At 54.9% G+C, this 23,570-nt stretch overlaps 10 protein-coding genes across 12 annotated transcripts; 5 read left to right on the plus strand and 5 right to left on the minus strand.

Moving 5' to 3' along the window:
- The first annotated feature begins 517 nt into the window (after positions 1 to 517).
- On the plus strand, positions 518 to 3,495 carry H310_09031 (hypothetical protein). The gene is made up of 16 exons (XM_008874988.1): positions 518 to 622; positions 676 to 748; positions 805 to 1,088; positions 1,140 to 1,278; positions 1,339 to 1,630; positions 1,678 to 1,820; positions 1,880 to 1,966; positions 2,012 to 2,144; positions 2,206 to 2,275; positions 2,334 to 2,416; positions 2,474 to 2,596; positions 2,645 to 2,767; positions 2,816 to 2,905; positions 2,963 to 3,045; positions 3,092 to 3,187; positions 3,253 to 3,495. Exons 1-16 carry the CDS (start codon positions 544 to 546, stop codon positions 3,302 to 3,304), a joined length of 1,950 nt encoding a protein of 649 aa, XP_008873210.1. The 5' UTR covers positions 518 to 543; the 3' UTR covers positions 3,305 to 3,495.
- Positions 3,496 to 4,459: 964 nt separating this feature from the next.
- Positions 4,460 to 5,427, minus strand: H310_09032 (hypothetical protein). The gene is made up of 2 exons (XM_008874989.1): positions 4,790 to 5,427; positions 4,460 to 4,726 (listed from the first exon to the last, which is right to left on the minus strand). Exons 1-2 carry the CDS (start codon positions 5,374 to 5,376, stop codon positions 4,498 to 4,500), a joined length of 816 nt encoding a protein of 271 aa, XP_008873211.1. The 5' UTR covers positions 5,377 to 5,427; the 3' UTR covers positions 4,460 to 4,497.
- Positions 5,428 to 6,510: 1,083 nt separating this feature from the next.
- H310_09033 (hypothetical protein) lies at positions 6,511 to 11,063 on the plus strand. Its single transcript, XM_008874990.1, has 8 exons — positions 6,511 to 7,646; positions 7,698 to 7,896; positions 7,948 to 8,110; positions 8,166 to 8,605; positions 8,674 to 8,700; positions 8,766 to 8,897; positions 9,004 to 9,624; positions 9,712 to 11,063. Exons 1-8 carry the CDS (start codon positions 6,538 to 6,540, stop codon positions 10,738 to 10,740), a joined length of 3,720 nt encoding a protein of 1,239 aa, XP_008873212.1. The 5' UTR covers positions 6,511 to 6,537; the 3' UTR covers positions 10,741 to 11,063.
- H310_09034 (hypothetical protein) lies at positions 10,891 to 12,339 on the minus strand (the record flags this gene model as incomplete). The annotated part of the gene is made up of 2 exons (XM_008874991.1): positions 11,887 to 12,339; positions 10,891 to 11,832 (listed from the first exon to the last, which is right to left on the minus strand). Exons 1-2 carry the CDS (start codon positions 12,289 to 12,291, stop codon positions 10,891 to 10,893), a joined length of 1,347 nt encoding a protein of 448 aa, XP_008873213.1. The 5' UTR covers positions 12,292 to 12,339.
- A 109-nt stretch (positions 12,340 to 12,448) lies between these two features.
- On the minus strand, positions 12,449 to 13,544 carry H310_09035. 2 transcript variants are annotated; one of them, XM_008874993.1, is made up of 5 exons: positions 13,422 to 13,544; positions 13,273 to 13,369; positions 13,078 to 13,219; positions 12,666 to 13,032; positions 12,449 to 12,616 (listed from the first exon to the last, which is right to left on the minus strand). In XM_008874993.1, the coding sequence occupies exons 1-5, from the start codon at positions 13,511 to 13,513 to the stop codon at positions 12,499 to 12,501; spliced, it is 816 nt and encodes a 271-aa protein (XP_008873215.1). In that variant the 5' UTR covers positions 13,514 to 13,544; the 3' UTR covers positions 12,449 to 12,498. The 2 variants fall into 2 exon arrangements, with proteins under 2 accessions (XP_008873215.1, XP_008873214.1); XM_008874992.1 differs by having other exon boundaries at positions 12,666 to 13,219.
- A 183-nt stretch (positions 13,545 to 13,727) lies between these two features.
- On the plus strand, positions 13,728 to 16,510 carry H310_09036 (hypothetical protein). Its single transcript, XM_008874994.1, has 4 exons — positions 13,728 to 13,946; positions 14,045 to 14,998; positions 15,057 to 15,341; positions 15,384 to 16,510. Exons 1-4 carry the CDS (start codon positions 13,803 to 13,805, stop codon positions 15,723 to 15,725), a joined length of 1,725 nt encoding a protein of 574 aa, XP_008873216.1. The 5' UTR covers positions 13,728 to 13,802; the 3' UTR covers positions 15,726 to 16,510.
- H310_09037 (hypothetical protein) lies at positions 15,861 to 16,446 on the minus strand. Its single transcript, XM_008874995.1, has one exon. It carries the CDS (start codon positions 16,403 to 16,405, stop codon positions 16,052 to 16,054), a length of 354 nt encoding a protein of 117 aa, XP_008873217.1. The 5' UTR covers positions 16,406 to 16,446; the 3' UTR covers positions 15,861 to 16,051.
- Positions 16,511 to 17,638: 1,128 nt separating the features above from the next.
- Positions 17,639 to 18,570, plus strand: H310_09038 (hypothetical protein). Its single transcript, XM_008874996.1, has one exon. The coding sequence runs from the start codon at positions 17,748 to 17,750 to the stop codon at positions 18,378 to 18,380; it is 633 nt and encodes a 210-aa protein (XP_008873218.1). The 5' UTR covers positions 17,639 to 17,747; the 3' UTR covers positions 18,381 to 18,570.
- Positions 18,571 to 20,107: 1,537 nt separating this feature from the next.
- Positions 20,108 to 22,501, plus strand: H310_09039. Of its 2 annotated transcripts, none has more exons than XM_008874998.1 (7): positions 20,108 to 20,196; positions 20,245 to 21,058; positions 21,114 to 21,423; positions 21,470 to 21,760; positions 21,820 to 21,960; positions 22,005 to 22,046; positions 22,090 to 22,501. In XM_008874998.1, exons 1-7 carry the CDS (start codon positions 20,154 to 20,156, stop codon positions 22,396 to 22,398), a joined length of 1,950 nt encoding a protein of 649 aa, XP_008873220.1. In that variant the 5' UTR covers positions 20,108 to 20,153; the 3' UTR covers positions 22,399 to 22,501. The 2 variants fall into 2 exon arrangements, with proteins under 2 accessions (XP_008873220.1, XP_008873219.1); XM_008874997.1 differs by having other exon boundaries at positions 20,108 to 20,149; positions 20,201 to 21,058.
- On the minus strand, positions 22,478 to 23,468 carry H310_09040 (hypothetical protein). The gene has a single exon (XM_008874999.1). It carries the CDS (start codon positions 23,421 to 23,423, stop codon positions 22,623 to 22,625), a length of 801 nt encoding a protein of 266 aa, XP_008873221.1. The 5' UTR covers positions 23,424 to 23,468; the 3' UTR covers positions 22,478 to 22,622.
- Positions 23,469 to 23,570: the final 102 nt, after the last annotated feature.

The raw sequence follows: 23,570 nt of genomic DNA on the forward strand, positions 1-23,570 counted from the left end.
CCGTCGTGTCGTGGACATGCTTGCACTGGGACTGGCATGTTTCCACAAGGGACCGAGTGTCCACGCGCTGGTGACGTTGGAAGCGCCAACTGCACGGGGCGGTTCTGTTCCGCTCTAGAAGACGGTCGGTGCCAAATGATTGCGGCCAACACGTGGGGCTGTGTCTTTCCTTCGTTGGGTTGTCCAGGTCCTCGGTCGAGCTTGACAGTGGTTGGGGCCATGCCTACCTCCTCTTGATAGTCCCCGACGCATCCTCAACGATGGCGCTCAAGTCGGTCACCACCACACTGTGTCCTCTTGTTTCCACAAAGTAATATAGTCTTGGTCACGGCTTTATCCATGAGCGATTTCCTTCGTTGCACGCGGATCGGGCTTGATTCCTGTTGCCGCCGCCGCTGCCGGTGTCTCGGCCGACCTCCCTTGCACCTCGCCGTGGGCAAACTGCCGTTTCCTGTTGCATTTTGGTGAGATATTTGGAATCGTTTTGACCAATGGAACGATTCCAACAGTTTGCGCCAACCAAGTTTGGTGCTGAAGCACACGATGGACGCGTTCCGGAGCTTGCAAGTCGGCGCGTCGTTCAACACAAAGCGCTTCGAGAAGGACATCAGCCTGTTCAAGGGTGCGTGTGGCGTGAGATCGTCCTCGTTTGTGGCTCACGGCGTGCTCTTGTAGGCAAGAATGGTCCCACACGCAAGGGTGCCGTGAATGCAAACGTAGGCGCGATCGACTTTTTTGGATTTGACAAGTACGTTCGACGGCATTGCCATCGCGCGAGGGTGTAACGCGTCGGAGCACATGTAGGAAAGCCTCAAGCGTGGCCAAGAAGATTTTGCCGTCGTCGTCGCCTCGAAAGGACAACATCGACGTTCCGTTGTGGGCAGGCGCCGGCGAAGTCGTGCCCTCGCAAAAGGAGGGCAGCAAGCAACGCCGAAAGCGCAAACTCACCGAAGATGCGCTGGCAGAAGCTGCCGTGTCCGAAGAAGACCGCAAAGCAGTGTCCCAGCTGCTCGCGCCAAAGGCAACTAGCAGTCCCAAGGCGAAGACGACCAGAAAGAAAAACAAACGTGATCGTACCGCGTCCATGGGTATGTGAGCATGTCGAGAGAACGGTATTCATCGAGCAATTGGCATTCCAGACTCGAGCGGAACCAGCGTGGGCGATGCTCAAGCCATCGACGAGGACGACGAAGAAGTCGATGGCATGACTGTCTTTGGCAAGGCGAATACGGCTGCAACAACGACATCCGACGTCCAGAACTCCAAGTCCTCCCATTCGTATGTGTGGATGGATTTTCTGTGCTGATGCATGCCACTCACAGAAGCTGACGTCCTCAGGGACGACATCAAAGCGCTGCGACGCCGACTCAACATATATGTGGAAGGCACGGTAGTGCCAGACCCGATCTTGGAATTTGCGCAGATGAAGACGAACGCAACAGCGCTTAAGGCTGTGGTGCTGCGAAACATTGAAGAGTCGCAGTACAAGAACCCGACCCCGATTCAAATGCAGTCGATTCCAGCCATCCTGAAGCAGCGCGACGTGCTTGGGATTGCCCCAACCGGGTCCGGGAAGACGGCGGCGTTTGCGATTCCCATGCTACTCAACCTTGGCGCTCCTGACGTCCGCGTACGTTCGTCTGCATGTCGGCTCGGTGTTGATTCGTTTGTCCACAGGGCATTCGATCCGTCGTGCTCGTGCCGACGCGTGAGCTGGCGGTTCAAATACACGCCGAGTTTCAACGCCTGTCCGTGGGTCGCAAATTTCACATCGTGTTGCTGTCGAAAGCAAGTGCGGCCACAATCTCGTCCCATTCCAAGTACTACATGACTCGTGATGCCTTGGCATCACCTCATGGCTGGTCGTTGGCTTGAATAGGACCTGCACGGTCAATTACGACATTGTAATTGCCACGCCGCTTCGGTTGGTTCACCTCATCCACAAGGAAAACGTCACGTTGGACACGTACGATGACCGCTCGGACGTCGTTGGGCTGACGCATGGGACCAGGGTCGACATGATATGTCTGGACGAAGCCGATCGGTTGTTCGAGATGGGGTTTGTCGAGCAAATCGACGACATTTTTGCCGCGTGTACGAACCCCAAGATGCAGCGCATGATGTTCAGCGCCACCATGCTGCAGGTGCGTTGGGTTGGAACAGTCGAGCTCGGTCGTGACTCGCCCAATATGACGCGGACGACAGGGCGTGGAGGAGATGGCGCAGTCGGTGCTCAAGGACCCCATCAAGATTTCGATCGGGACCAAGAACGCAGGTCGTCCGTGTCTAACAAACTGGTTTCCTCACGTGCGGATGCACGACGATTGGAACAGGCGCCTCGACGATCACCCAAAAACTCATGTTTGTCGGAAAAGAAGAGGGCAAGCTTGTAGCGATGAAGCAGCTCATTCAAGAGGTCATCCTCGTGTTCCGCATGTCGATCGTTGCCTTGGTTGTCACACACATACCACAGGGATTGAAGCTGCCTGTGCTGCTCTTTGTCCAAAACAAGGATCGAGCCAAGGAACTGTACCAAGAACTCGTGTACGACGGCATCAACGTCGGCGCCATCCATGCCGACCGCACAAAGGAACAGGTACGTTGAGTCCCGTGGAGTGTATCGGTTGACGCGTGGCATCTCTAGCGCGACAAAGTGATCAAGGATTTCCGCACGGGAGTCGTCTGGGTGCTCATTTGCACGGACTTGATGAGTCGCGGAATTGACTTCAAGGGGGTCAACATGGTCATCAACTTTGATTTTCCCCAGGTACGACAAAAGACAAAACATGTCGTCGACGCCCACGACGCGTTGTAGAGTGCTGTGAGCTACATCCATCGCATCGGGCGCACGGGGCGCAATGGCCGGCCCGGGGAGGCGGTCACCTTTTTCACCGAAAACGACATGGTCGTGCTGTTTTTGTTTTTTCACTCGCTGGCGTGACCTGACTGAAATCGCCATCAGGTGTACTTGCGTACGATTGCAAACGTGATGAAGTTGTCGGGATGCGACGTACCACCTTGGATGCTCAACCTCAAGAAAGCGAGGTACGTGTTTCGTCGTCCGATAAAAGGGGGCTCATTGGGATTGCAGCATGCGCAAACGGAAGCAGCTTCTCAAGGCACCGCCCGAGCGCCACCGCATTGAAACAGTCTCTGGATACGATTTGCAGAAAGCCAACAAGCGAAGGTGAGATCAATCGGACAAGACGGATGGAAACGTGCCACAATCTGATGGCCGTCTGTCGTGGCCAGGCTCATGAGAGCAAAGAAACACGACTCTACAAGCAACGACGATGCCGCGTAAGCGCCGCTCCCGCACGAACGAAACACCCCAGCGAACGCGCGCGCCTATCCACGAAACCTGACGGATGCACCAGCGAGAGCGTCGGCGACGGTGATGTGCGTCTTGGCAGAGTGTCCAAGTAAACTACTACATACATGCACCGTCATGGTCGAAGGACTTTAGCGATGTCTCGACTCGGTTGATGTTTCGCAGCTTGGGCTTGCTTGGTGGCAATAATGCAAGCAGCACGTCGGCTACACAAGTCGCCATAGGTATGCGCGCGCCACGCAAGCCAAGCTGACGATGTAGTCGAGCGCAACTCGGTGGATGATTCCTTGTGTGCGCTATGCGTATGGTGCGAGAGCTGTTTTGAATTTTGACGAGCACAACATTACGTGGACCGCGAGCGTGTCCTCCTTTGGCATATTCTCCCTCCTCTTGTCCTACAACCAACTGGTGAGCCCGTCTGTCCCCCGTACGATGTTCCAGATTCCACTTCACACGACCGAGGGCTCGCTCCTCCATGCCCGCGACCGTGTTCGGGCTGTCAGGCGCCGCCGCCAAAACCCTAGATGATCGGATGCAGTGGTCGATGGCGTGCAAAGTCCGATTGCTCCAGCTCGTTCAGGTCCATTCAAAGCGACCGTTGCTAGCAAAGACCATCGAGGTCGCGGTGAGTCCGACAATGTCGTAGATAAAGTGCAGACTTTGACGCAACCTACGGGCCATGCTCTCCTTGTCAGGTTGTCGGCAGTGGCGTCGTTTTCCTCGAACTGGAAGACACATCGTGTGGCAAGCGTCTCACTTGAAGCCAGGCAGGTTGTGCGCTGTTGCTACAATCTTTCGTGCACGCCGGTACAATCCTGACGGCGTCGAGCGCGGCAAAAGCATTCGCGAGTCCCTTTCGACCCCCTGTGTGCCGTTTCCACGATCGGGCGCCCAACAACGTCGCGGACAACCTCGACCTGCTCCATGTATCCAAACATGCAAAAGTTTCGTCCACGCGCTTCGGTGTCTCCATGATCCAGTCGGCGTCCGGAGTTCAACACCCTGTCACGAGTGCGTGGCGTGAGCAGTTCCTCCCAGACGTGCAGCGCCGCGACAGTGTTGTTGGTTCGACGTGCGAAGCGCGTCATGCGTCCAACTCGACCTTGTCGACGTCTCGATGTTGAGTCGTTGGGGAATCATGCAGACGCTAATCGTATTCGAGTATATTAAGTCTTGGCCAGCATGAGACTGCCCTTCCCGCTGTTGCGGCGCTCGAGTCGCGATGCGCCGCTACGTTCCGAGTACAACGACCGTGCGCTCGAGCTCGGTGCCATGTTTTGCGCCGATGCGGCCTGGGCCGAGCTTTCTTGGATCTCGCGGACGGCGGCGATCGTTGTGTTTTGGTACAGTTCGTACGGATCGGTGCGGCAGTAGAGATAGGGCTCCAGCAAGTACCTGCATCCATCGCGACGTCCGTCAGACCAAGTAGCAAGCACAATGCTCTTGTCGCAGTAGTACCTCAGCACAAACCCCACAACGTTGCTCCACGCTTCGCCGACTTGGGGGGACGCGTCGTCGCCGAGCCAGTACATGATGACTTCAATGCATGTCATCGTGTACGCGGCAAAGTGATGCGGACGCACTTTCGAGTACGTCCGATGTTTATGGCCGAGGAACCGACATCGATTCTGCATGTTGGCGACGTCGGACGGGTCATCCGCGCGCATACTGAGCATAAACGTGAGCGCTTTGATCAGGACTTCGCCCCGCTGCTTGACGTTGACAAAGACGAGGCCAAACGTCGCGTCGCGCTCAAGGAGACGGTAAAAGAACTCGTCGTAGAACAAAACAATACCAGGCTTCCCGTACTGCTTCATCTTGTCCGTGGCCGCCGACTGCACCATTTCCCACGTCCGCAAGCACAATTGCAGCCGAACTTTGGTGATGACGGGGAGGAGCGGAAACTGTGGTGGCATGTAGTGCTGGACCTCGAATCCGTCGGCAATCCCAAACGAAAAGTCGGCCAGGTGGTCCAAGTGCAGCTCCGCTTCGTCGCTCGCGACGAGCCGGATCAGTTCCTTCCGTCGGCCCTGCGCGTTCCCCATGCCGCTATCAGGTCTCCGTAAGCCTTCGTCCACCGACTTGCGGGAACGAGTGGCGTTTTCGTTGAAACGTCACTTCATAACGTTCCACCCTTTCAAACCAATCGAATGCCTCACACGCGAGTGCCTTTTCGCGTGAACCGCAACGCCGCGCGGTGGCCAAGCGATGACAGGCCGTGTCCATGCGGAGCGAGTTGGGAGGGTCGCTATGCCCAAACAGCCCGAATATGTAGAGATGCGCCTCCCCTCCATCGGTGGAGACTACCCTACCAACACGTCCATGGAGCGAGTGGCGTCACGCCAAGCATGCATCCGTGCCTGGTCATGAAGTGGCTCGAGAGCATCGACGGGAGAGAAATTTCCCAGCTCGCAATCGTCTCGCCATGGGCGGCGCCATCACTCGTTATCGAAGCAGGCCTAGGTCCGACCGACTCGGCTTGGCACCTCCGCTGGCCATGTCGCATGGACGGTAGGGAGAATAGACCTGATGCGTCGAGTCAGCATGCAACAGAGCGAGTTCTACCGTGAACGTCACCATCGAGACTACAAGTGCTCCAAACAATGGGAGGCATGGAGTGGTGTGACGTCGCCGTGGAGTATTTGTGTGCCATCACTAGAAAAGAACTGGAATTGCGCGGGTTGACGCTCAGGAACAGCTCGTGCGACGCGATGCTGTGAGGACGCGACTCGTTTGGTGCTGTCGTGTGCACCTGTCGCGTCGGTCGCGTTGGAGCAGTGCAATCAATATCCATCGTGTCGGTCAATCCCCCGATCGTCGAAGCTGCGGTCGGAAAGCAGGCATGTCCATTCGTTTCGTGCCGGCGAGCAAACGTCTGGTCAGTTCACATGCACCCACCCGAGGTACAGCGAGCCGCTGGCCGTCCATAAAGTTCAACCTGGTCTAGTGGACTCTAGCATCTACTCACGCCGAAGCGAAGGGATCGCGGCGGGCACTGTGGACGCAGTGAGTAGCCCTGGCGCTTGGTGTGCAGGTAATGCGATCGGGTCGTTGGCGACACCTCCCTTGCATGTGGTCGTCGTGGCTTCTCGGTCCATGAGGGTTTTCCGTTTGATTTTGAACAGAATAAAAATATCCTCCACAATATATGACAATATAAAACAAAACGGTTTGCTTGCCTTGAACATGACATTTCAGTTTGGGACATGGCCGAGAAGGCCGCCAAGCAAGTCATCTCGGGATGGCTTCTGCGGCGGTCTACGACCGGGTTCTTCCAAGTCAAGGGCACAGGGGACTGGAGCCGTGTGTGGTGCGAGTTTGACGTCCTTGCTGGTCTCTTTGCAGTGTACTTGGATGGTGAGAAGCACCGTCGCCTGCTCAATTGGAAAGTCCAGGTGTGCACGATCAACCACGTCCGCAACGACGGTCGGTTCTGCATTGAGATAGAGTACAGCACCCAAAGGAAGAAGGAAACGTTTGCGTCTACGTCCAAGAGCTACGACATCGAGTGGTGGTTTGACGTACTGGCAACGTCAAAGGCCGCCCTTGCTGAAGGTCGCGTGCCGAATCCGCCGTTGTTGGTCCGCACCCCCGGCATCCCCGCGGTCGTTACGACCCACGTTGGAAAGAAAGATAAAATCAAGGCGGCGCCGAGGCCCCTCCGTCGTCGGCAGCCCAAGCTCAGCACGAGCATCCAACGCTTTGAACGGTTCACAGTGTACGAGACTCGCACGCACTACTATCTCGTCGGTTCCGATCGGTTGTACTCTCAATTTCGCTTGTTTTCGCTGGACCGAACCATCAAGGAGCCTCCAAATTTGGCCGCCATATTCAAGAACGAACCCGCTGTGCACAATTGGGATGCCATGGAAGCCAAGCTCCAGGAACTGGACGCCGACGCTCGCAAACGATCTTTATCCTCGTCCTCCTCCTCCTCGTCGTCGGCGTCCCCAATTGGACTCGTTCGAGCATTCGCTGCCGTTGCGATCGTCGGGTTTGTCAAGTTTCTCCAAGGGTATTACCTCGTGCTCGCGACACAGCGACGAAAGATTGGGTGCATCGGTGGTCACTTCATCTACGCGATTCAGTCGGTGCAATACCTGCCCATCCGGCAGCCCACTGCGACAGACGGTACGCCGTGGACGTGGGTGAGCCGATGGCTTAACCCGGATGCGGTCGAGGACGCCGAGGACCGCTACTCGGTGCTGTTTAAGCTCGTGGACCTGACCAAAGACTTTTACTACAGCCCCACGTACGACCTAACGCACACGCTGCAGCACAACATGACAACCAACCAAACCAAGCCGTTCAACATGTACGTGTGTTGTCTTGGTCGGCATGACTCTGTACGACGCCCCCGTGGTAGGTTTGAGTGGAACCACTTTCTCACGCAAGAGTTTTCGTCGTGTTTGGGCATGCCGTCCGCATGCGACGATTGGATCCAGCCGCTTGTGATGGGCTTTTACGAACAGCGCAAGTGCAGTTTGTTTGGCCGGTTGATCAGCCTCATTTTGTTGGCGCGGCGGTCGCGCCACTTTGCCGGCACGCGTTACTTGAAGCGAGGGGTAGCGGCCATCGGTTTGGGCGAACCGATTCGGTGACGGTTTGCGCTGTAGATTTCCGACACGGGCAAGGTTGCAAACGACGTCGAGACGGAGCAAATCCTCGAGGATGAAAACACGCAAGGCAAGTTGAGCTCGTTTGTGCAGTACCGTGGGTCGATTCCGATCTTTTGGACGCAAGAAACGAGCGTCACGGTGCCCAAGCCCCCGATCAAACGTAAGGCGGTGCTAGTTTGGAATGGCGTCCATGATGCTGACGTTCGTGATGCCAGTGAATCGCATCGATCCGTCGTACACGGCGACGCAACTTCACTTTGCCGACCTCTTTGAACGGTACGGGTCGCCCGTCCTCGTACTCAACTTGGTCAAACAGCAAGAGAAAACGGCGCGGGAGAAGCTCCTGGGCCAAGAGTTCAAGGACGCTGTCGAGTACCTCAACACGTTTATCCCTGTCGAGCACCGCATTCGATACGTCGCGCTCGACTACTCGCGTCTGTCCAAGTTCAAAGTTGACCATTCCAAAGTCGAGGCCGTACGCCAAGGACTTGAAAAGGTCGGTGCGTGGGCGCTGGACCAAACAGGGTTCTTCTGCTCGGCGCCGAAAAGGCAAATTGGCACTGGTACGAACAAACGAACAGCCCGCCGGACGAATCCGCCCCCGATGCCAATTCTCCCTGCAAATTCGTCGCGCCCGACCACGCCCCCCCTCCAGGTAAACAACTCTCGCTACAATTGAATATCCTTTGCAAAACCTGACCGACGGCTGCGTGGATGGACCAGGGCCACTCCGGCCCGCCAGACAGTTCGGTAAGATTGTTGGATGGTTTGTTGTTGCTGGTCTCGTTGTTTTTCACATGTCTGTCGCGATGTAGGCGATCAAGCCGTTGAGTCCAACCATTCCGCGCGACTCGGGCGATTGGCTCGAGCAGCATGGCGTGCTGCGGACAAATTGCATTGATTGCCTGGATCGCACCAACGTCGCTCAATTCAGCGTCGCAATGCTGGTACGTCATCTTGTTGGAATGAGGGCTGTGGCCACCAACGCGATACGTGATCGAGACGCAGCACGTGACAACGAGGATGGACAACCGCTGACGCTGGTGGTACTAGGCGCTGGGCCAACAATTGTATGCGATGGGGATCCGCAACACGCCCGTCTTGGAAAGCTCGTCACAGATTTTACAAGAGCTCACGACCATGTTTGGCCACATGGGCGACGTCATCTCGATGCAGTACGGGGGCAGCGAAGCCCATAAGAATGTGACCAAGTCCAAGGAAAACATCAAGGCGTGGGAGCTCCTCACGTCCATCCGTCGGTACTACAGCAATGCGTTCACGGACAACTTGAAACAAGACGCGATCAACTTGTTCCTGGGCAACTACGTCCCGTCGCCGTCCACGTCGCCGTTGTGGCTCCTCGAGAGCGATTATTACCTGCATAACGTTAAGATCCAGCATGGCCTGTCGCTTTCCGAGATGGGACCGTTCCACCGCCGGTCGAACCTGAAGAAAGCACAGACAGAGGAAGATAAAATGTTGTACCAGCAATACCGCGACTCGCTGCAGCCCCAGTGGTGGAAGCCGAGCATCGAAGCGTTCGACGCACCCAAGTTTATCGAGAAGCAACCAGGTCAGGTCAAGACCCCGCCTCGTTCGGGCTCGAGCAGCATCGACCACCACCGCAAGGCAAGCTCAACCTCTGTCGGATCCAGCGACGAATCCATTTTGCAGGTACCCATTGCGATCGAATTGATGTGTGGGAAGACGAAAGCTTGGCTTGCCGAGCGAGTGCGACGAGGATTGAGTAGTTGTTTGTAGGCCACGGACAAGGACGAGCTCTTCTTCTTTGACAAAGCTCTCGGCCACACGTTTATGATTCCCGTGTATATTCTGGCCAAGGACCAAATGGATGGCCACCACAACCTCCACCATCACCACGGCATGAGCCTGCTGGCGCCTCCACCGCCATCGTCATCGTCGTCGTCGTCACTCGTTCGGACGCAATCGTCGTTGTTGCACAAAGTCCGGGCGATGAGTGCGCCGGACGAAGCAGTCGTGTCGTCGGACTTTTCGTCGTCGTTGAAACGCAGCATGAGCAACGTTGGACTCAAAGACTTGGGCGACTCGTTCAAGCAGTCGGACGCGGCGAGCACGGCCACCCCAGTCGATCTGGCGTCGTCGACACCGACCTTGAACATTGAAGAGTACGCCGCCGCCCGCGGCATTCGCAGAGAGTACATTGGGAGCTGCGCCCCTGTAACCCCCGAGCCCGTCTACGTTGGGTATGTCGAGTCCCAGGGAAACGTGTCGTTCTGGGAAAAGGAAAACAAAACCGCGCGCAGTGATTTCCTCGTCTACCTGCGCGAATTTTCTATCGACGTGGACGACATCGACGGGATCGTCGACGCCGCTGTCCGTGGCGGATGCACGTACAAAATCCAGACGGGGGTGTATGCTGGTCTTGATCAGCACACCAAGGCCCGGGCGCTTCTACCAACCAAGAAATTGTTCAAGACAGACATGCTCCATTTGTGTCACGACGATCCGTCGATGGACGACATGTGCAACAGCGCCATCGACCCCGCCAGTGCCGACCTGTACGCGTCGTACTTTGATCAAACGACGGAAACAGCGTCCTTCCTCACGTCGTCGATCGTTGGTGACGTCGGCACCGCCACGCACGAATCGATCACGGCCGACACGATGCTGTCGTCGCAGTTGGACCAGACTGGTGCGACGAGTGGCCAGTACGACGACTACATTCTCTTCAACGCGAGTGCTGCAGACCACCAGTTTCAAGACGTGATGAAGACCGTAAACGAGCTCTCGTTTGTGAAAAAGAAATAAATTCACGTCGGCCGTCTTAAGAGCGAATTGCAATCGACCTGACCGGTGCTGTGTTGGTTACTTCTTGGAAGTGTGCAGACGATGGAGATGCACACGAAGGCACGCCGCGGACAGCGCCGCCTCGACGGTATGAACGCATGCTGACTTGGTTTAGAAGTCCCGGTCCGATTCCGACCCGGATTCGGACCCACCCGATGCCGACTTGCCACTCGACTCGACTTCGCTACCCGTGGCTGAATCGTCGTCGTTGTCGATGAGTTCGCCCGAGTCGGCCACGGACACTTCGTCGCTGTCGTTGTCCGAGTCAATCGCAGTGTTTTTTTTGGGCTTCTTTGCCTGGTCCGATTTGTTTTGAGTCTGAAGTGGGGTGCGCCCGCCGCTGCTGGGCTGTCCGCCGTCGTCATCATCGTCGTCGTCGTCTTCGCTCTCGCTTTCGGACGAGTTGGCAGCCGCCTTGCTTTTTCGCGACATGTCGTTGGTTTTTTTCGTTTTCGATACGCTCGCCTTGGACTCTTTGTCCTCGGGCACCGGGATGTCCGTTTCATCCTGTTCGCCGCGCAGGATGGCGAGCTCGTCGTCGCGAAATTTCTTTTGCATCTTCTTGAGTGTGCGGTCGTTTTCTTGGAGTTTCTTGAGCTCGCGGTCATTGTGCAAGTCGAGTTCGTGTTGGAGGTAGTCCAAATTGCGAAATCGCTCGCAGTAGATGGCGTATTGGCGCTCGAGTTCTTTCTCGAGCTTCTCGTACTCCTCCATGAACGCCGGTCGGACGTTCTGGAGGCTCTTGAGTCGCTTCTCGCTGCGTTCGAGGTCCCCTTGGGCTTTTTTGATCTTGGCACCCAGCGCTTTCTCCTCCGCGTCGAGTTCTGAACATTGCCGCTCCATGCTCTCGACGTTCTCTTGTACAGACACAATGATGCCTTTGATCGACTTTTCCAAGTACTTGTGCTCGTACGTCGACTCCAAGTTGGACGTCACGGTATCGAGGAATCGAATCGCCTGGACACGAGCTTCTCGCACTTCCAGTTCGTTGTCCAACAAGTCGTACAGCTTGGCGCCGCACTCGGTGATTTCGGCCGACAGGGCTCGCGTCGCCTGCACGGTTGGATCGTCACGTGAATGCACGATCGTGTATGAAGACGAATATACCTTGGCGTCTTTGAGTTTCGACCCGAGGAGGGTCTTGGTCGAGACGTCGTCGTCATCGTCGACCGTAGAGGGGTCGATGCGAGAGGCTTCATACAGCACCCGCGCGACCTTAATCAGCTCCTTGACAGCAAACCCGTCGGCAGCGTACAATTTCTTGGCGTTCAGTTTGATCCGTGCCTTCGAATGGAACTCGGACGTGACAGACGTCAGGAACACAATCCGGTCTTCCTCCGTGTCGATCTCCTCCGTCACACTCGAACTCGGATCGTACTTTTTCGCCATCCAATACAGCAAGTCCGACACGAGCTCAAAGTTTGGCCTGCGGAAGTTCTCGACAGACACCGGGCGCGGGTACCCCAGCGCCCGCATCATTTCAGTAAAGTTGCGCAGCTCTCGGAACGACATGGTGGCGACGTGGAGGTGGCGCTAACGACCTTTCAAGATCCGCCGTTGTGGAGACGGTTGGAGGTATCCGGAGGATCATTCGGAGGAGTCAGGTTTAAAACGTTTTTTTCTCTTTTACGGCGCAGTAAAAGCAACACACGACATGGAATAAAAGATTGCAACAAGTCGTTCTTTTAAGAACTCGAAGGCTTCGGAAAAGCGATTTGTTTAGTACAATGCATACGATACGACTGGATACAGCTCATCCGGGAAATCCGACTGTTCCGCTTCGGCCACGAGCGTCAACCCGGCTTGGCGAAACAGACTCTTGTAATACACGGGCGACCTAGGATCGGTCAGCAGGCAAACAAATGATATCCGGAGCGCTGTCGAACCTGCCCAAACTGCTGTCGTCTTTGTCCACGTAGTAAGGTGCGCCCTCGTTGATCGCGTTCTCTTTGATGCAAATCACGCCGTTCGGAGCTAGCGCTGCTTGGCACCGCTTCATGAACTCAACAAAGTCACTGTCTGTCAAGTGACCGAGCACCCACTGGCACCAAATGAGATCGTATGTGCCGGCCTCGGGCTGGAAATCCTGCATCCCCATGCAGTACAGGTTGCGAATGCGCGCGGTGTCGCTTGCGTTCCCAATGTAGCTTGGAACAGTGTTCAAGAGGCGCTGGCATTGTTCTAAACAATCCACTGCGTCGAATCGAGGCAGCAACAGGTTCTTCACGACCCGTCCCACGCCACAGCCGCAGTCTACCTTGAAAGCTATGAAACCGTGCGATTCAGAGAAGCTCACACCAATGGCTAGCTGTCGTCCCATGCCAGGTCGAAGCTCTTGGACGCGATCGAGAAAACGCGACGACCCTTCCACGTCAACAGGTGATATGTGTCCGTATCCACCAAGCACGCCCTGGTCATTGGGCGGGCAGTTGTTCTCGTCCTACAAGGACGTCTCACGAGGTAAGTGCGCACGATGCTTACACCAAGACGAACCTCCCAGTACTTGGCGCCACTGGTGTACCATCCAGCTGTGGACGTGGAAGACTCCTTCACGTCTGCCAGCTCGGCTTCCCACATGGCGAAGACACTCCTACACCATGTGAGGATTAGGACAAGTTATCGTCGATCTCGCAAGCACACACTCGTAGTCTTCATGTTCATCGAGGCCATAGGCGTCCAAGTCGCGCTGCACGATGTCTGAAATGCGGCGGAGGTCGACCCAGTTGATCGGCATCGTGTGCGAGTCGTGTGCTGTTCAAAGTTTTGTTGAACCGAACCAATCGAATGATTTCAAGCATTCGTGCTCCACGATATTTTTAAATAGCATGATTTTGATACAAATGTATTGCACAATGGAATAAAATAGCACGCACTGTTTCTTTATAACACTATTTAGAAGTCATGCACATGGAGACAATTGCACAAACTTAAAATGGGAATCATGACGAGGAGGCATGCTAAAGATAGTTCGGTGAAAACGACAGCGTGGCTGTGTCGGAACGGAGGGACGGTTGGTGCACAGCATGTACACACTGCGCCACCTCCTGAGCGACTGCAGTGGCAAGATGACGCGGACGTCATGTGCTGCGGAGAAGAAGAAGGAGACGCTAGAGGAGGTGTGGGCAGCGCTGAATGCGTGGATCGAGGCCCGGTACAACGAGGGCAAAGTACGTACAACATCGATCGTGGCACCACCATCTACGAGTACAGCTCGGACGGTGATAGCTCGTATCGCTCGTGAGGTCTGTCATGCTGCCTCGTGTAGGGTGTAAACGTCGCGCCATTCTGCAAAATCTCGTGGGAAACAGTCACGATCAGTCGCAACACGCGCAAGCTTCGGCCAATTTTCATTCTCCATGAAACTTATGCCAAAACATACGGCCTCCACTACAAGAAGCGCATCACGGCCCCGGACATTGCCCCGCTGGAGGACATCAACTTCACCAAGATTGCCATCAAGTTTTCGAAAAACCTGAACAAAGACACCGTGTTCTCGGGCGTCCGCGATTTGTTGCACAAGATTGGCGAGATCGCGTCGACGGGGGCCCAAATGGCGATTGAAATGACGATGGGCAAGATCGTTGCCAAGAACCGAGCGGTCCACATGCTCTTTGACCCGAAGCTGTTCCCCAAAAACTTGGAGCACGTTGCGACTGCATCGATCACGAGTGCCGCGCCGTCGATGCTCGGCGACCTCGCGGACTTTGACTTGCTCTTGGATGAGTCGACCAACCAGTTTGGCGACGAAGTAGAGGACGCGTCAGAAGAGCCACTGGCCATCACACCTGGGCGCCAGCAGCCGTCGACGCCGCGCCCGCTCAAGCCACAGCCCCGCCGCCAAGACACGGCTCCTCCAACTTTTTCCGGCTCGCCAACAAAATCTTTGTCACTTCCGTCGGTGGAGAAGCCCCCGATCCTCGCGGCGCCTCCCACCATTTCACAACTGCGATCTCCCCGGCCAGCCTCGCGCAACGGCCAGGGATATCAGAGCGTGGACGTCCCGAGTCGAGACTTCACCACGATGGCGCTGTCGCCGCCGCAACTGCGGCAGCACATGGCGTTCAAAGAGCCGAGCTTTGACTTTTCATTCAAGGAGATCATGACGCAGGAACTTGAGCGGAGTGGCAGCAGTGCGAGTGGGGGCGGCACCGAGTCGTCTGTAGCTGATGCCGCGTATGAGCGACACATTCGACGCATCGAGAAGGAGGTCGAAATGGAGGTATGCCTATCCGCCCAACTCTAGAACTGTCGTCATCGGTCGTTGGCACCGGCCGCAGGCCCAGCATGCCATGGATATCCACCGCCACCACATGAAAGACCTGGACGAGATTGCGTCCGAGAAGCGCAAGAAGCGGCTGAATGCGGAAAAGTTGCAAGAAAACATCAAGGCGCAGATGGCGGCGGCCGCTGACGCGCGCGAAAAGCAGAAGCGCGTTCAGAATGGCATGGACCCGAGTGAGAACACGTTCTTGAGCCACAGTCAGCACAGTCGGCTTGGGTTCAACAGCCCTGATGCTCTCAAAAAGAACCAAAACAACTTGCACCAGTATTTAGAGGCCCAGGTGCAGAACCGTTCGTCCGAGACATCCCTGACGATTGTCTAGATGGTGGAGAAGGACCAGAAGCGGCGGGAAGCAAGGTCGAATGCGCTGGCGGAAGACAAGCTCTTCCTCGCCAAACTCGAGCGCGACATCCAGGAAGACCGGGAATACGTCGTGTCGGAGCAGAATCGCCAGCGTCAAATTCTCACCCAAGCGTGGGAGAAAGACCACTCCATCAAGGCTGCCACGAAGCAAAGCAGAAAGATCATGCATGACCGCATCAAGACGGCGATCGCGGCGTCACCGATTCGACAAAGTGCCGTGTACCAGCTCGGGGACGACGGCGACGGTGACTTTTCTGTCGGGTTTGACAGCCGCGCCAAGTCGAGCGGGGGCTGCAAATGACCGCCCTGGCACGAACACTCAACGGGACAAGCCTACCGATATAACATGCTGATGATTACTTCCACGCGATGCGATCGACGCTATTGTGCACGCATGACATGACTCGTTTCATGCACCACAGTGGCTCAGCTGAAAACGGGAAAGAAGACCTGTATTCGTAACGAGCGGGCTTAACCTCGTGGAAGGATCTGTCTTACTCCTTCCATAAGTACCAAACACTTTGGTGAATGGGGTCGACCTGTAGTCGTTGGTTCCATACGGCAAGTGGCCAGAGAATACATACGTGCAATTACGGGAGTTGAGAGCGTGCTCGGGCGCCCACACATCTACGCAGCTTCGGCATCTTCGCTGTCGTCTTCCTCGTTTTGCATCTCACGTTCCATCTTCGCACGGAGGATCTCAACGATGGCATTTTGCGTGCGTCGTTCCAGTTTCTTCATTTGTTTCTCCAGGCCTCGCTCCAGATCCCACGTTGGCTTCATTGGTGCGATGCTCAGAACCTCCTCGGTCGTATCTTCTTCGGACGTTGCGACATCGCCTTGGGCAGCTTCATCTGCTGCTTCAGCAACTACTTCGGGAACTGGACATGATTCCTCCTCGGCCGCCGGAACAACCCCTTCCTTCTTGTTCTTTGCATCACGGAGTGCTTTGAGCCGCTTTGCGCGGTCCGCTTGATCCATGCTTGGTCCTCCAGAAATCAGGTCGTGAGGTGATTGGTTGAGATCCAATTCTTTGTATGAATTTCATTGGACAATAGTCGACCAATCACCCTAGATTGACAAATCTCACACCGGTCAAGTGTCGTTAGGTCACCGCGCCCCCAAGAATAGTTGGCACCTCCATCTTGGGCGTGAATAGGGTGATGCCAGCGTCGCTGACGGCGCATGGTTGCGGTGGAGGATTTTCCTGCTGTCCTTCGAGTAGTGAGACGGTTGCGCGTTGCGAAATTTTCAAACACGATCCTACTTTGGCGCTGGAACGTGCGCATGTTACGACGTTGCGCAATCCTCTCGCCGTCAAGGCGGCGATGCATTGCGTTGGAGAAGGGCGAGGAGTGCTCTACGATCTGGCCCTGCCTTCGATCGTTTCCTTGTCAAACAACCTGAACAAGTTTCAACACCGACACCCCCCTCGAATGCAACGAAGAGTTCACCTGGAATTCTGTCAGCACCTCAAGGCTCGACAACCCTAGCGTAGTTTCTACCCGCGCAGCCACGTCGACGCCTCACATTTTTTCGCTGGTGGTGGAGGGGGGGCTGCCCCGCCATGTGGTGATGCGACGTTCACTTGGACATCTGGTCACACGTGTTTCTTTGCTTTCCTTACCTTTCAATGCTTCTCGGAGGATTTGGCCACTTCGGAGCCGTACCATGGCCACGAGAACGTCAACGTGTTTAGCACATACATGTTCTAGTCGTCGTTGTAAACTTGAACGCGTCGGGAGAGCGCATCTCGTCGCATGAAAGACGGGTTGCCGGGGCTGTCTTGTAGGCGCGTGTAACTTGGTCCTAAATTTCCAGGTGGAAATCCCAGCCGTCCACATACCCACTGTGAGGAGTATTCCGAATAAAAATGTCGATTGTCCCCGTTGCCTACCGTTGCTAAGGACGGACACCCTGTCCCTCGTTGTAGAATTGCCGATGATATCTTGCATGTAAACTTGTATCAAGTAATGAATCTCTTCATTCTCAGGCGTGTATGGACAATCGTTGTCATGCAACGTGGAGCAGGCCGAATGCGCTTGGTAAGAGAATATAGCCCAGAATATCCCATTTTCCCTCCAAATGCTTCCTAGTGGAAACTTTATTGGGAAATCGGGCCCCCATCGAAATTTTCATCCCCTAGTCCTTATCCGTCTGTGATTGGTCAGCTGTCGACGAAATCGTGGCTTCGAAATCCGCTGGGGCAAAATTTGGCCGTGCATGAACGAATTCTCTGGCGACGGCGCGGAGAGGTTGATCCGTTGTGCGGTCGGCTCACTCCATCTTAGCTGCCACCACGCGAACGAACCCGATCCAGGACATGCTGGACATTGCCATGAACTTGTCCCCGACCACGTCAGCGCGTCTCAAGCGTCGACGAGACAGCCAGTACTCAAGTCTCAGTGTCCAGCCGCCGACGGACAAGTGCTCCCGTCGCGGGAACGACGCGCCGTCCACTCTTTCAAGCGGTGGTATTCTGTCCACCGCCGTTCTTACCACGTCGTTTGAGCCGTCAACCACCCAGAGTGACGCCGAAGCCATGGTCATCGCGGCTGAAATGTCCATCGACTTCTACGACGAAGCGTTTGTTCTGTACAACATGATATCGGAATTTCGACCAAGTTCCTCCACCAGCGATGGCAACACCATGGATGTCCTCATGCAGCGACTTGGCCTCCACGTCCACGACGAACGCATCCTGGCTGACGTCGAGAACGTCCGCAACATTTACCGAGGCTTGCTGCACGTCTACGTGTATTTGTACCGTGAATACCATAGACAATTCGCACAGCTCGACATGGTGTCCCACCTGTCTCTGTGTTGGCACCGTCTTGTAGCGTTCGCGACCGAATACCGCGTGCTCGACCCCAAGTTGCTCCATGGGTCGTACGAGTACACGATGCAATTTGTCCGTCAAAGCGAAGCTGTTTCTGCTTGTCGACCTGCCGTCTAACGTGTAAAATGTCCAGAGTTTCGAAATGTCGTGCGAGTCTTTGGTCCTGCTGGCCATGTAGATGTAGTACATCAAGGACGACGCCGCATGCTTGTACCTCGTTTCCAGTAGCAGCGACCGGTCGCCGCCAACGACATGGCATCGTGGGTCGCTGTGTCTAGTTTTTTGCAAGGATCACCCATATATACATGGTTCGATTCTTCTCGAAAGCAGACATCACTTTCGAAGTGTACATGGACAGGTCCTTGCATTATATTCAGCGCTGCCTGGGTGTGCCAACGGAGCAGCACGTGGCAAACGAAGTCTTCCTCAACCATTGATTGCTACTACTCCATGCACCATCACAACACTTTGGCTGCAATCACATTCGCTCCTCATGTACGGGTGGCAAAGAGTCGCTCACGATGGCCATGTAAGTGAAGCCGCCATGGAATGGACCGGTGGTGTGCATCAGAACAAAATAATCCACATCAGTCGAGTCATGACGACTCGTTTAAGAGTAGCGATTCAAAATATCGTCATGTGCACATGGAAGGCGGGTATCCTAAATCGCCTACGCTAGATTCACTCGTGGAGGTGGTCGAAAGCATCAGACGTTGTTGTCTACACTGTTTGGCGAGCCGACTAAAGCTCTTTCGGAGTAGCTGATTAAGTATATCATTTGCTTCCACACACTGCCACATGCCTCCTCGAAACACTACGCACCGCGGGACGTCGCGCGTCCTCCTGCGACAATTTGTAAATGGCCTCCATGACGCGCGATCTCCTCCTGGCCACCCAGTTTGACCGATCCGGATAAATGGCAAGTGGTTGGCCTGACCCAGGTAAATTTTGATTGGCTGATATAATTTACTTTTAGCCAATGCAACGCCAGAACGACTTCGTTTGCCCCAACTGTACAATCTCAAGCACCAAGCTAGCGACTCGTGTATTCCACAAGATAGTGGCGTCGAGGTCGCTTTGGCGTTGTTGCCGAGATGATGTTTTGTCGGATATATGGAGTTGCTTGGAGAGATGTGTACGGCATTGCATGCCATATTCTGTGATAGGTGATAATGAAATTCGTTTTTTCAGTGATAAATGTTGTACTAGTAATCGTTTACTACTCGGGCCCAACGAAAGTGTCCACTTTTGTTTGAATGATCCGCAAAAATCGGCGGATTTTTTCTAGACTACCGGATTGGTAGATAATGAAAGCCGAGCATTTGCTGATTGGATTGCTGTGTCATTTGATTGAATTCGCGCCAAAATGGCTGAAATAGGGCAATTTGAAATCACCGAACTATTTATACTTGATTAATGTATGCTAAGAATGGACCATAAGTTGTCCACTTCATATCTACTTTGTGATGCTCGACGACGAAACAATATCTTCCTCACTATGCAGTGTGTTATGCAATCGATTGTTGAGAGCAAAGGAAACAATACTTACAAGATCAAGCGTGTGAACAAGCGTTCCAAGAGACGGCGCGGTGAGTTGAAAGAACCACTTGAATGGCCCCCCGAGGCGCTTATTGCCGCTTGCCCTCTCACCTATTTCGTGTGAGTTTTAACCAATGAATATCATTTTCTTACATTTTTGACCAATAAAATCAAAAGTGGACACCTTCAGTGGGCCTCGACCAATTTCGAAAGTGGACACCTTCGGTGGGCCCGAGTATAGTTGAATAGATGATGTGTTTAAAATGTTATCCGGATGAGAAGAAATTTTGGATGCTGTGAAACGGCCAGAAGGGAACAGCGATGGCGCCACAGCCTTCAATGGACACGTAGATGCTGCATGAAGGTCACTCGCGACAGCTAACAATATGCTCATGTAGGTCTAAGGTAAAAATGTGGAGGAACGCTTATGTGCACTTTGCAGATAAGAAGCGCATCGACCTGGTAAAAGAACATCCCACTTTGGACAACGCCTCGATCTCCCGCCAACTCGGCAAGCTGTGGAAAGGCTTGCCTGCGGAGGAGCGGAGCGTGTGGGTCAATCTTGCGGCGTACGATCGTGCGAGATACATTGCAGAATGTCAAATCCAGTCGACTCAACCATCCTTGGCAACAGCTCCTTCCATTACAACCCACCTCGCGGACGCAACGTCCGATTACGACATGTCGGCGCTCTCGTTACTATCTCCGCGTCCACGATTGACTTCATCGCATGGTACGGCGACTGCGGCGTCTGTATCAGCGTATGGCGATCCATTGAGTCAATTCTCGCCTCCCATCGTCGGCACAATGGCGCCCTTGGCTTCGGCTACCTCTGCATCGAAGAAGCGAAAGCGCGTCTCCACCGGGTCTCACGTCCAGCTGGCGTACTATTACTTTCGTCGAGCAAAGCGGGATGTGATGCTAGCTGACAACCCGTCGATGTTGTCGGCCGACATAAACCGTGAGATCGGGCAACAGTGGCACGCTTTGCGAGCTGAAGCAAAGCTTCCATGGATGCAGATGGCTCTCGCAAATGCCAAATCTGCCAACACCGCGTCATCCTGTCCAAAGTTTAAAGATCCGCTGGCGCCTAAAGCTCCCCGGTCGGCGTTTCAGTTCTTGTTGGAATCGCGCCGCCAAGAACATCCGAACTTGGCTTACAACGACTTAACCAAGGAATCAGCGCAGCTGTGGCGGCTCATGCCTGACGACAGAAGAGCTCCTTGGATGAAACTAGCTCGGGAAGATCGTCTGCGGTACGTGTACAACCACGACGTCATTCAAAGTCGTGACAAGTGGCTGCCTCCATAGCTACGAATGTGAAATGAAAAAGTACAAGCCACCAACGTACGCCCGCGACTTCAAATCTGCGAAGCGCCCAGTCTATCTCGGCGGCGGCAAGGGCGAAACGAATCCCCAGTCGGCCTTTGTGCATTTCTTTCGAGATAAGCGCGTTTCGCACGCGAACTTGAGCTTCGTTGAGTTGACGCAGCGGCTGAGTCGCCAGTGGAAGCTCATGTCACTGGAGGAAAAACGCCCGTGGCTACAGCGAGCTCTCGACGAAAGAGCTCGGCGAGGTTCAACCACCGCCCATCAAGCCAAGCGAACGAAGTCCACCGACGTATGTCGCTCTGCGTGATGTCTCTCGTGCCTCACTGAAGTGGTAGGCCACCCCACCTACACCGCCCCCTCCTTGCAAAAAGACGTCGATTCCGCGACGTCCTAAATCTGCATTTGTACATTTCCAACTCCAAACTCGACAATCGATGCCCGACATGCCGTACAAGGACTTCATGCAAAAGATCGCGGCCATGTGGAAGACCAAGTCCGATGCGGACAAGATGCCGTGGCAAGCGTTGGCGAAACAAGACCTAAACAGGTACACTCGTGAGTGCGCGGCAGCATCGTCGTCGTCGGTGGCCACGAGCGCCACATCGCCCGACCCGTTGCCTGGACATGTACGTTTACACAGGTGTTGTGCTGAACAATACAGGATGGTTCACGGAAACCCTTCTAGACGTCGTGTGGAGGAGGGAATACGCCCGCCGTGGCTTCCTCCCTGCGCCTGCGCCATGGTTTCGCGTGCTTTGTACAAGCCAAGAAGCACGACATCTTGGCCAAAACTCCGCACTTGACCCACAACGAGCTGTTGCACGAGGTAGGGGTGACTTGGGGGACCAGCTTGACGAGATGGTTGACCAGGTGGGCAAATTGTGGCGTGATATGTCTCCACTGGAACGACAGGTATGTGCAAAATGCCGAGTTGACGATTCATGTGCTGGTGTAGCGGTGGAGAGACCTCATGCAGGACAAGAAATCACCCATGGCTCGGTCGTCTTCAGCGCCACGCTCCAAATCGTCGCCAGAGACGTCGACCCTATCGACGTCCAGTCCACTACTTACCCAGCCGCTTGTGGACGACTCGCAGCAACACCACCTTGAGCTCATGGACGGGCTGTGGGGCGAGGACGTCGAAAGCGTGTCGCAGCACATGTTTTACGAGGAAGACCTGGCGCAATCGCACCCCTTGTCGCTGCCGTTGATGGAGGACATGGACTCGATGCACCACCACCCGCACTCGTCGGACATGCTGTAGGCTGACCCGTCGTCATTCGTCATCGGAACGATGTGTTGTCGACAATGCAAGTCGTGGCGAGTTTTCAATCCATGCAGTTTTCCCCCTCATCGGTGTATATATGTAGCCATCTCCACGACGATGTCACCACTCACTTCAAGGAAACTCCATCGACAGGTCAATCGATGGGACGGATTCGCACATGGACATGGCATGGTTTTCAAGCTCGTGTCTCCCATGCTCCCTCATGACGTTAGCGCGTTCATCACGACCTGGATTTCGCCCTTTGATGTTTCTAGCAAGGCCACCACGATGGTCGCGTCGGCGTCAGGGATGATTTCATGCACAAGCTCCAGTTCTGTCGCCCACTTGGACGGACCCGATGGCGCCCTTGGGATGGCATCGAGACATGAGATGTTTGGAGCAGCCGCCGGGGTCATGTCCAAGTGTTGAAACTTCTCAACTAGCCCCTCAGTGTATTTGGGCACCTCCGCCGCGGCGACTCTGACGTTCTCACTGGTATCATTACAAGGTCGCTCCATGATGCTGCGCCGACGTTGTGATGTCGCGGCCGTGACGGAAGTCGGTTGTACTTGTGTCGAGTTCAAAATCCTGGGTTCCTGCATGCGGCACACGCCGTCGGAATCCATGCAATCTTGAGCGGGATGCGACTGCAACGTGCCCGGCCCGGCGGCCTGTTTCATCTCAGCATTTTGTCCCGAAGCGTTGACGACTGCGCCAGTGCGAATAGTCTTGGCCACCACTTGATCGTGCAAGGTGGATTCAGTCGTCGGCACACTAAAGAAGCGAAGGCTCGTACGCTGCGACAATAGGATTTGACATGCCGCGCGAAACTCGTCGGTGGATCGCACAGCTACAAACCCACCGGCAATGTCTTTGTAGTGGATAGAAATCGACCCATACGGCAGGTGGAATGTGGCTGCAAACAACGTCTGCAGGTCGGCAAAACCAAACACAGCCAAGTCGACGCGGATGCGGTGTATCTCGCCGCGGTAACCAACCTTGAGCGCGGTCGGCACGTCCATCGCGGTGTGTCGGGGGGTTGTATTTTTAAAATCGACTATGGTTTCGAAACTCTTTTTAAAAACACTGGTGTTCAAATTGCCTTGGTGGGGCATGTACAGGGACATATTCGTGGGGCAAATATCCATCGTATCCGGACGAATGATTGC

This window comes from Aphanomyces invadans (genome assembly GCF_000520115.1).
Source record: "Aphanomyces invadans strain NJM9701 unplaced genomic scaffold supercont1.19, whole genome shotgun sequence".
In the NCBI taxonomy this organism is placed as follows: Eukaryota; Oomycota; class Saprolegniomycetes; order Saprolegniales; family Verrucalvaceae; genus Aphanomyces; species Aphanomyces invadans.

Bases quoted from the DNA above. Each gene is read 5' to 3' on its own strand.
- H310_09037 (XM_008874995.1), bottom strand. From the start codon at position 16,405: ATGGATCAAGCGGACCGCGCAAAGCGGCTCAAAGCACTCCGTGATGCA.
- H310_09031 (XM_008874988.1), top strand. From the start codon at position 544: ATGGACGCGTTCCGGAGCTTGCAAGTCGGCGCGTCGTTCAACACAAAG. The intron at 2,276-2,333 runs GTCGTCCGTGTC...CGATTGGAACAG, and splicing joins GATCGGGACCAAGAACGCAG to GCGCCTCGACGATCACCCAA. The intron at 2,768-2,815 runs GTACGACAAAAG...GACGCGTTGTAG, and splicing joins TCAACTTTGATTTTCCCCAG to AGTGCTGTGAGCTACATCCA.
- H310_09035 (XM_008874992.1), bottom strand. From the start codon at position 13,513: ATGCCGATCAACTGGGTCGACCTCCGCCGCATTTCAGACATCGTGCAG. The intron at 13,370-13,421 runs GTGTGTGCTTGC...CACATGGTGTAG, and splicing joins GATGAACATGAAGACTACGA to GAGTGTCTTCGCCATGTGGG. The intron at 12,617-12,665 runs GTTCGACAGCGC...GACCGATCCTAG, and splicing joins GACGACAGCAGTTTGGGCAG to GTCGCCCGTGTATTACAAGA.
- H310_09040 (XM_008874999.1), bottom strand. From the start codon at position 23,423: ATGGACGTGCCGACCGCGCTCAAGGTTGGTTACCGCGGCGAGATACAC.
- H310_09033 (XM_008874990.1), top strand. From the start codon at position 6,538: ATGGCCGAGAAGGCCGCCAAGCAAGTCATCTCGGGATGGCTTCTGCGG. The intron at 7,897-7,947 runs GTAGCGGCCATC...TTTGCGCTGTAG, and splicing joins CGCGTTACTTGAAGCGAGGG to ATTTCCGACACGGGCAAGGT. The intron at 8,606-8,673 runs GTAAACAACTCT...TGGATGGACCAG, and splicing joins CGACCACGCCCCCCCTCCAG to GGCCACTCCGGCCCGCCAGA.
- H310_09036 (XM_008874994.1), top strand. From the start codon at position 13,803: ATGTACACACTGCGCCACCTCCTGAGCGACTGCAGTGGCAAGATGACG. The intron at 13,947-14,044 runs GTACGTACAACA...TGCCTCGTGTAG, and splicing joins CCCGGTACAACGAGGGCAAA to GGTGTAAACGTCGCGCCATT. The intron at 14,999-15,056 runs GTATGCCTATCC...CACCGGCCGCAG, and splicing joins AGAAGGAGGTCGAAATGGAG to GCCCAGCATGCCATGGATAT.
- H310_09032 (XM_008874989.1), bottom strand. From the start codon at position 5,376: ATGGGGAACGCGCAGGGCCGACGGAAGGAACTGATCCGGCTCGTCGCG. The intron at 4,727-4,789 runs GTACTACTGCGA...CGATGGATGCAG, and splicing joins GTTGTGGGGTTTGTGCTGAG to GTACTTGCTGGAGCCCTATC.
- H310_09038 (XM_008874996.1), top strand. From the start codon at position 17,748: ATGCTGGACATTGCCATGAACTTGTCCCCGACCACGTCAGCGCGTCTC.
- H310_09039 (XM_008874997.1), top strand. From the start codon at position 20,124: ATGGCGCCACAGCCTTCAATGGACAC. The intron at 20,150-20,200 runs GTAGATGCTGCA...ATGCTCATGTAG, and splicing joins CCACAGCCTTCAATGGACAC to GTCTAAGGTAAAAATGTGGA. The intron at 21,961-22,004 runs GTAGGGGTGACT...ATGGTTGACCAG, and splicing joins ACAACGAGCTGTTGCACGAG to GTGGGCAAATTGTGGCGTGA.